The 14459-nt window shown below is 44.6% G+C and overlaps 1 protein-coding gene across 1 annotated transcript in view; it reads left to right on the forward strand.

The window, feature by feature from the left end:
- The window catches only part of LOC138299145 (complement factor B-like), a 179550-nt gene that overhangs the window by 93935 nt on the left and 71156 nt on the right, over nucleotides 1-14459 (forward strand). Inside the window, exons 8-9 of the mRNA XM_069237205.1 lie at nucleotides 2237-2368; nucleotides 2712-2801. Coding sequence (XP_069093306.1) covers nucleotides 2237-2368; nucleotides 2712-2801 — 222 coding nt within the window. The remainder of the gene's footprint in view (nucleotides 1-2236; nucleotides 2369-2711; nucleotides 2802-14459) is intronic.

Below are 14459 nucleotides of genomic sequence, written 5' to 3' on the forward strand. Positions count from 1 at the left end.
CTACACAATACTCTTGGAAAAGACAGGCTGGACCACTGCTATACCCACCATGGGTGCCGCTAGAGTGGTGCACGTAAGCTCCACTGGGGCAGGAGAGAGTGTCGGTGAACGCACTACAAGGGCTGGGTTTGCGACGTGTGGGTGACTTTTTCACAGAGAAGATACTCCACATTTTGGAGCAGGTATGTGCACAGGGTGACACGCCTACTGTCCTGGCTCAGTTTCACTATTACAGGGCGTGGCACAACATGCGGGAATTACTGGGAGAAGCTTTGACGGAGCCTTTGGAGGTGCCCGCTTTCTGCAGGCGACAACACCCCGGCGCATTATTGCAAACCTCTATGCTTGTTTGCAGGAGGCACGGCGACTGGGAGTTGGTAAGGTCCGACTGGAATGGCAGGAGGATTTGGAACTTTTTATCAGTGACAAACAATGGACGGATTGCTGCTCGGTTTTCCTTCCTGCCTGTCTAAACAAGCTCCACCGGTCGATCCATGTAAAATATATTGATTTGGTGTATTACACCGCGGCACAACTGTTTTCTTAGGACTTACGGGATAGATCTTGCTGCCCTCCTCGTTGGGTTGATGGTGCTGGGTTTGCTCACGTGGCTTGGTTCTGCCCTGGGATACGGTGCTTCTGGGCTGCGGGATCGGGGGAGCTACGAGAGATTACTGGTGAGGCCATTGCTTCGTCTCCTTTGCTGATGCTGTTGGGCTATGATAGACACGTCCCGAAGACCTCTAGATTCTTAGTTGCTGTTGAATCGCTGCTTGCTAGGTACATAATAGCGATGCATTGGGTGAAGGTTCCACTCCCAACACTAGGAGAATGGTTTGCAGACATGGCGCATTGAAACACGCAGTCTGACGCTTATCATGACCTAATGCATCTGCCTGAAGGATATTTGGGGGTCCTACCAAGCCTTTCTGGGGTGTACGGAACAGGCTGAGGATACCAATGTGGGTGTGGCCGATGCTAAGACACAGAACATGGGCTAGCTACTCTTTCTGTGTGCTCTCTTGGTGGGTGGCCCTGTGAGTGCTGTGCTGCGTGGTGTGGCCTGGTAGGCTGGTGGTAGCCTCTGGATGTTCCACGGTGCAAAGGTGACCTGTGAGTGCAATGCTGCGTGGTGTGTCCTGGTAGGCCGGTGGTAGTCTCTGGATGTTCCACGGTACAAAGGTGACCTGTGAGTGCAATGCTGCGTGGTGTGGCCTCGTAGGCCAGTGGTAGTTTCTGGATGTTCCACGGTGCAAAGGTGACCTGTGAGTGCAATGCTGCGTGGTGTGGCCTCGTAGGACGGTGGTAGTCTCTGGATGTTCCACGGTGCAAAGGTGACCTGTGAGTGCAATGCTGCGTGGTGTGGCCTCGTAGGCCGGTGGTAGCCTCTGGATGTTCCACAGTGCAAAGGTGACCCGTGAGTGCTATGCTGCGTGGTGTGGCCTGGTAGGCTGGTGGTAGCCTCTGGTTCCACGATGCAAAGGTGACCTTTGAGTGCAATGCTGCGTGGTGTGGCCTCGTAGGCCGGTGGTAGTCTCTGGATGTTCCACAGTGCAAAGGTGACCCGTGAGTGCTGTGCTGCGTGGTGTGGCCTGGTAGGCTGGTGGTAGCCTCTGGAAGTTCCATGGTGCAATGATGACTGTGGAGCAGTGGTGACTGTGGAGGGGATAGCTGCTTGGCTGTTGGGGCTAGAAGGTGCAGGCGCTGTGGAGACCACGTTCGCACTCCTGTTACTGCTGGTTGTCTATTGCACCATGTGTTCTTAACAGCTCCCTGACTGCTCTGTTATCTTGCTGCAAAGTATGTAACTCGTCATTGTTTATTGTGCCATTGTATGCTGTACGGCTGTAAAAATGAAAATTAATTAAAAAAGGGGGGTGCGTGGCACGTCTGATAATTATCTCCTTCACCACTAGATTGTAGAGGATCTTAATTTTAGGGATAGTATCCTTATCATTTCTCCCATTCTGACTTGTTTTCTGTGGAGGGAGCTTATGGATCAATATCCGATTGAATGCAGATTCCTGGAATATTTACTTATAACAGACATTTGTATGTAATGGATGGGCTTGTTTATAGTGGTCATCAAGTGAATGATGTCACAATAGGTTTTACAACCCAAACAGACATTCTCAAGCAAAGGGATATTGAAGAACCATTAGAGGTTAAGCTGTTTTCTTTTCACTGGATGCCCGATTGAAGTGCACTCCTGAGTCTGTCTCTCTCTATTCCACAGAACACGAAGGCAAGTCAGGCACAAACACCCGCCTCGCTATCACAGCTGTTTACAACATGATGAGCCTACACTCACAGCGCAACGCCGACAAGTTCACGGATATCCGGCATGTGATGATCCTCATGACCGACGGTAGGTCCCACCTTCTTATAGATCTTCCTAGCTGCACATCCCTACCTAGAAAGCCTGAAAGCTAAGGATGGCGCAAGAGGTGGTCAATCGAAGAAGCTGACAAGTAGGAAGCGTGAGGTTGGAGACCGCCAGGAGGCCACTTGGTAGTAGCGACCGTGTTTGGGTTCCGTCTTTGCTTCATCTTAACATGGTAGAAAGTTCTGATTTAAAGCCTACGTAAGGGCTGAGCTTACGCTCCTCAGGCACAAAACTGCAGCAGGATTTTTCTGTTAATATTATTCTTCCTATTGACTTCATGTCACAATGTTAGTGCTTCCATTACATGACTATTTTCCTATTTTAGGAAAATCCAACATGGGAGGAGACCCCAGAATTTCCATGTTAAGTATCCGCGACTTTTTGAAAATCAGTGAGGGGAGAGAAGACTATCTGGGTAAGGAATCAGGATCGTGTCATCTGCTCCTCTGATGTGCAAGTGGCATCATGTTCTGTGATATACTTAGTCACTATACCTCTTGTCTTCCTTAAGATACATGGTTATGTTGTGTGCCAAAGACAACATTTATTTATACAAGGATACACTACATTCTAGAAAACAAAATGACTCCAATGTGATCAGGAGCTGCTTTTGTCGCTGTTTTTCACTGTGGAGTATGCTCGGAATCACTCATGGCTGGCTCTCTTCAGTCTTCCACTGTTGGTATTCCTAGAGCTCTCAGTGTGACACAGGCAGTATGTCTGATACTGGAGTGATCTCACTGTTAAACCATTAATCTACCTAACACTGGAGCATGCTCACTGTTACACAGGCAGTATATGTAACACCGGGGGATTCAGTGTTACACGGTCAGTATATCTAACACTGGAGCACTCTCACTGTTACACAATCAGTATATCTAACACTGGAGCACTCTCACTGTTACACAATCAGTATATCTAACACTGGAGCACTCTCACTGTTACACAGTCAGTATATTTAACACTTGAGCTCTCTCACTGTTACACAGTCAGTATATCTAACACTGGAGCACTCTCATTGTTACTCAGTTAGTATATCTAACACTGGAGCTCTCTCAGTGTTACTCAGTTAGTATATATAAAACTGGAGCTCTCTCACTGTTACTCAGTTAGTATATCTAACACTGGAGCTCTCTCACTGTTACTCAGTTAGTATATATAACACTGGAGCGCTCTCACTGTTACTCAGTTAGTATATCTAACACTGGAGCGCTCACACTGTTACTCAGCTAGTATATATAACACTGGAGTGCTCTCACTGTTACTCAGTTAGTATTTATAACAGTCCTTATGCAGCCAGTATATCTAACACTGGAGCACGCTGTGTATCACAATCAGTATATCTAACAGTGGAGCACGCCGTGTACCACAATAAGTATATCTAACACTGGAGCACGCCGTGTAACACAATCAGTATATCTAACACCGGAGCAGGCCGTGTAACACAATCAGTATATCTAACCTTGGAGCACACTGTGTAACACAATCAGTATATCTAACACCGGAGCACGTCGTGTAACACAATCAGTATATCTAACACTGGAACACACCGTATAACACAATCAATATATCTAACAGTGGAGCACACCATGTAACACAATCAATATATCTAACACTGGAGCACGCCGTGTAACACAATCAGTATATCTAACACTGGAGCAAACTGTGTAACACAATCAGTATATCTATCACTGGAGAACACTGTGTAACACAATCAGTATATCTAACACTGGAGCATACCGTGTAACACAATCAGTATATCTAACACTGGAGCACGCCGTGTAACACAATCAGTATATCTAACACTGGAGCACACCATGTAACACAATCAGTATATCTAACACTGGAGCACGCCGTGTAACACAATCAATATATCTAACACTGGAGCACACCGTGTAACACAATCAGTATATCTAACACTTGAGAACGCCGTGTAACACAATCAGTATATCTAACATTGGAGCTCTCACTTTGAAAAACAGGCAGTATGTCTAACACAGGACTACTGTCACTATTACACAGTCTGCATATCTGCCACTGAAGCTCTCTCACTGTTACTCAGTCAGTATATCTAACACTGGAGCTCTCTCAGTGTTACTCAGTTAGTATATATAACACTGGAGCTCTCTCACTGTTACTCAGTTAGTATATCTAACACTGGAGCTCTCTCACTGTTACTCAGTTAGTATATGTAACACTGGAGCACTCTCACTGTTACTCAGTCAGTATATATAACACTGGAGCATTCTCACTGTCACTCAGCAAGTATATATAACATTGGAGCACTCTCATTGTACATAATACATCTAACACTGGAGCACTCTCACTGTTACTCAGCCAGTATATACAACATTGCATTGTTTTCACTGTACACAATGCATCTAACACTGGAGCGCTCTCGCTGTTACTCAGCCAGTATATATAACACCGAAGGGCTCTCACTGTTATTCAGCTAGTATATATAACATTGGAGCGCTCTCACTTTTACTCAGCCAGTATATATAACATTGCATTGCTTTCTCTGTACACAATGCATCTAACACTGGAGCGCTCTCGCTGTTACTCAGCCAGTATATATGACATTGCATTGCTTTCACTGCGCACAGGGCATCTAACACTGGAGCACTCTCACTGTTACTCAGCCAGTATATATAACATTGCATTGCTTTCACTGTGCACATTACATCTAACACTGGAGCGCTCTCACTGTTACTCAGCCAGTATATATAACATTGCATTGCTTTCCCTGCGCAAGGTGCATCTAACACTGGAGCGCTCTCACTGTTACTCGGGCAGTATATATAACATTTCATTGCTTTCACTGTGCACAGTGCATCTAACACTGGAGCACTCTCACTGTTACTCAGCCAGTATATATAACATTGAAGCGCTCTCACTGTTAATCTGTTAGTATATCTAACACTGGAGCGCTCTCACTGTTACTCAGCCAGTATATATAACATTGCATTGCTTTCACTGTACACAATGCATCTAACACTGGAGCGCTCTCGCTGTTACTCAGCCAGTATATATAACACCGAAGGGCTCTCACTGTTATTCAGCTAGTATATATAACATTGGAGAGCTCTCACTTTTACTCAGCCAGTATATATAGCATTGCATTGCTTTCTTTGTACACAATGCATCTAACACTGGAGTGCTCTCGCTGTTACTCAGCCAGTATATATAACATTGCATTGCTTTCCCTGCGCAAGGTGCATCTAACACTGGAGCGCTCTCACTGTTACTCCACCATTATATATAACATTGCATTGCTTTCCCTGCGCAAGGTGCATCTAACACTGGAGCGCTCTCGCTGTTACTCAGCCAGTATATATAACATTGCATTGCTTTCACTGTGCACAGTGCATCTAACACTGGAGCACTCTCACTGTTACTCAGCCAGTATATATAACATTGCATTGCTTTCCCTGCGCAAGGTGCATCTAACACTGGAGCGCTCTCGCTGTTACTCAGCCAGTATATATAACATTGCATTGCTTTCCCTGCGCAAGGTGCATCTAACACTGGAGCGCTCTCGCTGTTACTCAGCCAGTATATATAACATTGCATTGCTTTCACTATGCACAGTGCATCTAACACTGGAGCACTCTCACTGTTACTCAGCCAGTATATATAACATTGCATTGCTTTCACTGTACACAATGCATCTAACACTGGAGCGCTCTCGCTGTTACTCAGCCAGTATAAATAACATTGTAGCATTTTCACTGTTACACCAGTATATATAACACTTATTGTTGCACACAATGAGTGTATATAACATGCTCATTGTTAATTAGCTGTATATGTGACACAGGAGCTCTCTCACTCTTTACGTAATGATACAATAAAACATCTTTATTATTACAATGAGTACTGTTGAAAAGAAAGCACAACACGCCTAAAGGCCAAGCTAGCATTTAATGCAAAATAACAAGCTCTATAGAATAAGACATAAGACAATTTATCATTTCAACTGACCAGAGCTCTCGTTAGAAAACAGTCAGGTGGAGCACAGAGCTAAAGATGAGTAGAAGTTTAGGCCAGTATATATGTGCCTTATCTCAATGCAAGTCATTGGAGCACAGTCACATGACAGGAACTTGTTACTCTCAGAGAAAATCGATCAAATGAGCTTGAGTCGGGATCTTCCCCCCCAAGGAAGGAGACGATATCTTTCATACATACAACACTAGGCTCATTATTCTCCAAAATTAAACATCCACTTGCCAGGTTTGAAAGCAAGGCTGCACTTCTAGGGAATGTGTAAATCTAAACGGTGAGCCTTCTAGGTTCCGGGTTTACTAGAGCCATGAGAAGTAGCAAGAACATCCAATGAGTCAGGAAGCTTCAAACTACTATAAATCAACATCCATAAAATATAAACTATTGGTACATTCTTGGTTATGTGTATGGTTTTGAACACTATGTTACATAGGAGTATATAAACATGACACAGGCAGGATTTACATTTTCACAGTTCTAAGAAAACAAACCGTATAATGCAGAAAGCCCAGTGATCTCTATTTCGATATGCCATAAACCTTTTCATTAGCGTACTTGTTTTTCCCTCTTTGCTTGCATACTGACCTGCTCTCCCTGTTCTGCTTCCTCACATTCATGTTTGAAACTGGCAGGACTAACAACCGTTTTACTACTTTACCGTATGTTTTTCCAACTTTACAAGTTCCCTGAAATTGTTCCATTTTATTTTTCTGCTTTTGTATGCAGAAGTCTTAGAACGGGGGATGTATCCATCAGAATGGAAACAAACGATAATAGTTCCCATTAAAAACAATCAGGGGGGTGGCCCAGAAGACGTCAAGAATCTGCGCCCGATAGCTCTTTTAACAACACTAGCAAAAAGTTTAGAGAAACACTTAAATCAAGAGCTTACTTCTTTTTTGACAACTCACGATTGACTACACAGATCCCAACACGGGTTTCGGAAACACCACAGTACAGAAACTGCCCTGCTTGCGACTACTGACGCAATCAGAAAACAGGTAGATGCAGGTGGAAGCGCAATCCTAATCCTGCTGGATCTATCGGCTGTGTTTGATACCATCTCGCCCCCAATACTAACTAGCTGTCTGTTCCAGGTTGGATTGAGAGGAATAGCCTTAAATATACTTACATCTTTCTTCCAGGATAACTCACTATTAGTTAAATGCGGTGATTATAGTTCAGTTCCTTTTCAACTCCCTTGTGTATAATTAGTATGTTGCGCCTTTGGCGGATTTGGTGCGCTCCTTTGGATTTCAGGTGTCCTGTTATGCAGACAACACACAAATCATTGTCTCCTTTCAAGATAAGACATTGGAAATAGCAAAACAATTTCAGTCATGTATGAAGGAAGTAAAAAACTGGATGGATTGAAACTGGCTTATGATGAATGGGGACATAACCAAGATCATTATCTTTGGGGCCAATTTATCTATCTGGGATTCTAACTGGTGGCCTGAGTCATGAGGGACATTACCAGTCCTCTCTGCTGCTGTTAAAAATCTTGGGGTTGTCTGTGAATCTGCCTTAAACTTCGACACCCAGGTTAATAAAATCATCAATTCATGCTTAAGAAAATGCTCCCTTATATACGTCGGGACCTTAGAGTAACAGTAGTTCTAGCCCTGATTGGATCAAGGCTGGACTACTGTAACGCTCTGTATCTAAACATCAATCAAACATAACTAAATAAGCTACAACTTATTCTGAATCAAAGGGTGCGTCTGGCTCTGGGCTTAGACAAGTTTGCATCCGCCACAGAGAGTTTGAAGGATCTCCTTTGGCTACAGATTAGGAAACATATTATTTTCAAAACTTTGTGCCTGGCTCATAAGGCCCTCTATTTACAGGGTCCTTACTCCCCTCTTCCATCTATTAAGTGGTACACGGCTGGCCACACCCTTAGATCAACTGATCTTAGGTTAATCCACGTTCCCAGGACTAAGAAAGTGAAATGGGGGGGCAGAGCTTTCTCAGCAGCAGCTGCTAAATTATAGAATTCTCTCCCCCTTAAAATTAGGAATATTCCCTTTCTTTTGCCTTTTCATAAACAAGTTAAAACTTGGCTATTCCAATCTAAATTGGGTGCAGCAGTAATAATCTTGTTTTGCCTTATTAGCGCTTTGATACCTTTGGTCGAAATGTGCTTTATTCAAATACCTCTATACATACATACATACATACATCTAATTGGAGCTCTGATGTCAGCAGGCAGTATAGAGTGTGTGCCATGTCAGCTCTATGATGGTGAGTAGTGCCCCTCAATACACAGTATACGATGACTGACAAGGTGGTAGAGAAAATATAGTTGAGGAGCAAAGCTCTTTCAGCTTGGGCCGCTGTGCAGAGGCTGCCTGCGGCACTGCCCCTTTGAACAGTGTGTCCAGTCCCATGGGCTGGTTCCTTGCCTTCAGTTTGCTTGGAGCAGTTACGAGGATGTATATCTATGTCTGATCCACTGGTACACTGGTGTTTAGTAGGGTCTTGGATGTGTTTCAGGAAATGTTCATATTGAGCATCACTTCTGAACATACATCATTCCTGCCACCCTCACGAAACCTGTTTATCTGGTGGGTGGGGGTTATATTCAGGTAATTTTCTTTGTCTAGGATAGTTTTCCCATCCCCTGAGGAAAATCACCCTCTTTCCATTTCTTTGTGATGTTGAACTCCCTGGGCAACAAGACCGTAGATTAGGCTGAATTTGAGCCCAATACACATCACACCTTGCCAAGTGAGAACTGCTCTGACTCTACATTCTGGGCTTAGAAATCCATGAACTCTGGCCAGCAACAAAGACCAGAGGCTGCGGTAGGTTTTGAGGCGAATATGAAACATTGCATGTGTTAGACCATCTTAGCAAGTTACAGCTTGCTACTAGAAGGATGTAAGGAGTGGAACCTTTAGGCAGTAATTTGTTCACCATTTGTCATCTGGAATCCAGGCCTGTACGCCGATGTAGGAAAGAGACACCAGACTTAGGGCTCTATTTACGTGTTTGGCAGACAGGAACACCTGTCTGCCAAACTCACAACGAGGTGGTCGCCGCCGTGCTGGTGAGCCTACCGCTGGTCCCATTAAGACTTTCCCAGTGGGTCAGCCCCCTCGAAATGCCCACTGTCTGCATAGCATAGAGTGCTGGGCAGGGGGACCCCTGCACTGCCCATGCAATGGGCATGGGCAGTGGAGGGGCCTCTCTGTGGCCCCCTGCACCTGTTCTCCACCAGCCTTTTCATGGCAGTGGTACCGCCATGAGAAGGCTGGCGGAGAACAAGGTTGAAATCAGCAGGGCAGCACTGCGTTCAGCGCCACTCTGGCTGATTGCAACCTGCACCCGCCGTCAGCCCGTCTGCATTGAAGATCTTGGCGAGGATGGCGGTAGGTTGGCAGGTCTGCCCACCAAACTCGCAATATGGCGGTCAGACCGCAGCGGTTCAACAGCCACCACGGCATTGGCGGTCTTCGGACCACCAATGTCGTAATCGGGCCCTAAGAATCTCTGCTCGATTGAAAGGAATCATGTAGTCTCAGCTTGTTGTGTGAGTTGGGGTGAAAAAGAGGGCCTCTCTGCCTGACAATTTGCTGGACTGCACCTGCATCCTCATCCCGAAAAAGACTTGCTGAAAGCCTAGCTTGCTGGAAGAACTCCATGTAGAGAGTTCCATAAACTAACTCACAGCCTTTAACATGGATCCTTAACTCAGGCCTTCTCCATCACACATTCCTTTACTACAGGTATACCACACAGGTATTTCTGTCTTTACTACACGTATTTACTACAGAGTAAGTATTTCTTTAATAACATACTTTTTATCTTATATAAAAATACTGGTTTAGGTGTGGGTAGAGGTAAAGGGAGGTAAGGGTGATTTTAGAGTTTAGGTGTGGGTAGAGGCGAAGGGAGGTAAGGTTGATTTGAGGGTTAAAGGGTGAGTGGAGGTGAAAGGGGGTAAGGGTAATGTTAGGATTTAGAGGTGGTGGAGGTAAAGGGAGACTAAGGGTGATTTTAGGGTTAGATGGTGCATATATACATGTGCATACACACTCTCATATATATATATATTATTATAATAAATATGTGTGTGTGTTTTAACTCCTTACGTCGCTTTATCTCTGCCCCCTCCAAACCCTAAAATCACACTTACCATATACATATACCTATACCTACACATAGTATAAATGTGTGGCATGCACTGTAAAGACATACATCTGCCCAATAGTAGTGAGGTCTCACCAGTCCTGATACTGAGGCACAAACAAGAATCAAGTACAGCATCTTCTTCACAGAGGAGATACTGTATTGCCATCAGTCATTCAGAAAAAGACTACTGATCCTGCCTTTATCTGGCACAACTTTATTTGGAAGTCCCATAGACGAGGAAACGGCTTGTGTGAAAGCTGAAATGAGACCTTGAAAGCTGTTGGTTTAGAGAAATGGAAGAAAGAAAGGAAACAGTCCTGCAGACCTTAGGATCAGTGTTTCTACTCACAGAGAGTTCAAACCACTTACTGGCCCCACGGTCACCAAAAACAGCAGTACAGTCCTTTCTACCAACAAAGATGCCCACAAAAAGCTAGAGGCGGTCACCAATAGGCTACAGCAGGAAAACCACCTGCAGGCACAAAAGAATAAGACTCTATTTCCCCCTCTTCAGTTTACCATTCTGTTGAGTGGAAGCATTTCCAACTACCCAGAAGAGTGGAGTTCTATCATAAACGATTCACATGCTAATTATTGTTCAGAATGGCTACTTTCTAAGATTCTTCCATCCTCCACCAGCTTGACAATTCAAAGAAAGCCATCCAAACTGCTTCTGGAAATGTGCTTCTTCCAAAGCACACTGTGGAGTTCTACTGTTTTCCTGAAAAGGAATGGGAATTTATTCCTATTAATTTTAGTAAAAAAGAAAGGTCCAAATTCAGACCCTTTCTAGATCTAAAAGTTACAAAAAATGAGTATGGATGGAGAAGTTCAGGATGCTATTACATCGAATGTACCCACAGATCCATCAAGGGAATTGATTATGCTTCATAATTCTTCATAGATGTTACATATATCAGTAGCCAAGATGCACTGCAATTTACTGAGATTTATGGTCAGCAACAATCACTGCCAGTACAAATTACTTCCATTTGGCCTCAAATCAGCCTGAGGACATTTATGAAGTGCATGGCTGTAACTGCATCTCAAGAGGTGCAAGATCTTTTCCTCTCCATATCTAGATGACCAGCCCAAAGAGGCATCAATATTTGCAAATAATTGACTCTACTTTAAATTGCTTAGATCTGCACATCAATCACGAGAAATCAGCATACTCTCTGGTCAGTCTCTTCACACTCTAGGAGCGGTTTGGATAAGATAAAAGTGGAAATGTAACTTATGGATGAGAGATTGTTATCTGTATGTAGGAAAGTGCAATTTTTCTAGCATAGTTACCTCCACTGTGTGTCTGATGTCTGTGTGTTTAGACTGTAGTTCACTGGGATCCTGTTAAACAGAACCTCAGAGACTGTGCTTCCGCCCCTAAATTTGGTTGTTGGTAACCATTTTACACCCACAATTGGCATACTGGTGCACCCATCTAAGTCCCTAGTATATGGGATTTAGGTACCCAGGGCATTGGTACATTGGGGGTCCCCCATGGGCTGCAGCATGTATTGTGTTACCCATGTGAGCCCCTGCAAAACTGTGTCTGCAAGCCTGCCATTGTATCCTGCATGAAAGGGTGTATGCACCCTTTCACCACCAAACCTGACCGCTGCACTTAGACATTATAGTGGAGCACTTCTTTTGAATATATCTTACTTTGAATTTACTTTTATAAAAGGCCAAGTTAACTTTTTAAGGAAATCGAGTTGAAGAAATTAGAACAATGTAGACATATAAACGTTGATCCACACAAAAACACACAGTGGGGATAATAGGGGGAAAAGAAAAACGAGAAAACAGTGACAAAGGGGGAAGCGGGGGTGAAAGGGGAACAGCAAGAGTGAGATAAAGAGGCAAGGGGTGCCTGGTGGTGGAGTAAAGGAGTATGAAGTGAAATCAAGACTTTGCAGCCCTGGTATTGAGCACCCCGATCTTCAACAGCACAGCTTCTGAACAAAACGCTGGTCCCTGGCGCGTGTTCATTTACAAATTAAGCAGTGGCTGTGCATGCCCTATGCAGTGCAGAATGTCTAAATATAGGACGCTGCTGGGGCAATGAAATTCATAGCATCTTTAAAACTACACTGGTAGAGCACTCCTCGTCTTCTACTTGTCAACAATATTTCTGCAACAATTGGTTTATCACCAATTTTTAACCATTAACCTTGGTTCACTTGGTAGGATAATTTGCATTGCCTGCCAATCTGAAAAGGGGCTCAGGTAGGAAAATATTCAGGAGCATAAAAATTGTGCAGGAGGTGTAGTGGCACTAGTGCTGAGGGGTGTGAAAGACCCAGTAAATCCCAGTCACAGCTGCTATGTGCTACCCAGCTAGTGGGTAAGCAGAAGGCTATTTTCTTTGCTTGTGGTTGGATTTGTGGCACTTTTGCTACACAGCAAAACATTGGCTCCTGGTGCATTGTGCTTTGGGTAGCATTGTGCTCCAGAGTGCATACTACTCTGAAGCAGTTTATGGGACTGCTGTAAATAGTTCCCAAAGCTTGGAAAATGATTCCATTAATAATGGTGGACGGAGGAGCGATTCACTATAGTTTCATGGGTTATGTGCTTTTTTGTACACCTATGAGCTCCACCAAAAGCCTACCGGTTCATATCTACCATGAGGAGAGTCAGGATTATCTCTCCAGTGTAGGCCTCTAGTCTCTGCTTTTGGGCAGCTCAGTGAGTTTTACATCTGAGAGACTTAAAAAGGCTATGCTTCTGGCAGTGGTTGTAATTACTTGAGTTTGTAGCCCAGTGGCTTCTACAATGATCTAGCACTTTTAGTACTGGGAGGATCCTATATAACCTTCTCAGCTCTGTTGGTGGGTAACTCAGTGGTTTCTATACCTTGAAGCACAGACAGCCATCTAAGGCTGCACTACTGCAGGTCTTCAGTGTGTCAGTGAACATCATCAGAAGCAGACAAAGTCAGGCACCGGACAAGAGGATGATGCATCACAGAGAATGTGTGTGTGTGTGCGCATGGTAGTGTGCATTTGTGTGCGCACGTGTGTGCGTTGCGTGTTTGTGTGCGCATGGGCATGTGTGTGTGTGGTCCCTCGCTTTACTGGCATGCTTAATTTAGAGGTAGATAACCATTGGCGGTTCCTCCGCTAGGGCGGAGGAGCGTCGCCCCCCTGCCAGGAGTGGCATCTGCAAAAGCGTTACAAGAAAACAATAATAAACTCAGTTTATTATTGTTTTCTTGTAAAAAAGATGGGGCCACGGGCTCTAACGAGCACTGAGGGGGAGTGCTTAGCACTCCCCCTCAGTGCGCATGTATGTTTGGCAGGCCATCTCGGGCTGGCCAAACACACATGCGGAAAGAGCAGGCACAGGCTCCCAGTCTCTTCCAGCCAATCCTGACGCTGCTCTGAGCAGCTTCAGGATTGGCCGTAGGGCAGTTTGGGAGCCTGTCCCTGCACCATAGGAGTGACGCGGTGATGTCGGCAGAGGCAGCGATCCAGGTAAGTGTTTTTTAAAAAAAAATGTATTTAATGTTTATTCGCCCCTCCCCCTGCACGCCACCCGCACCTTCAGCGCACCACGAGACGCAACTGTAGATAACTACCCCCAACCAATTTCAGAAGCAAGTAGCTGTTTCCTCTTTTTTAACATGCAAGTCAAGGGACACAAAACTAGAGAAGCTGCTTACTATCTTTGTCCCTCCGAACTGGGAGGAGCAAGGGTTGCCTATGATCTCAATGAAGGTTTCTCCGAAGGTGAGATAGCATTAAAAGTAAGAACCCTTTTGTTCTCCTTCAATAGATCTTCATTGATAATCATAGGCACTAAATAGACTGACAGCCCATCCCTAAAAAAGACAGCGGAAGAGGAGAAATCCTTCCAGATCCTGAACTAAGGCTTGGTTGCTCAATCCCAGCCCGAAGAAGACCAATTGCAGAAAGGAAAG

The sequence above is a fragment of the Pleurodeles waltl genome, chromosome 6, assembly GCF_031143425.1.
Source record: "Pleurodeles waltl isolate 20211129_DDA chromosome 6, aPleWal1.hap1.20221129, whole genome shotgun sequence".
In the NCBI taxonomy this organism is placed as follows: domain Eukaryota; kingdom Metazoa; phylum Chordata; class Amphibia; order Caudata; family Salamandridae; genus Pleurodeles; species Pleurodeles waltl.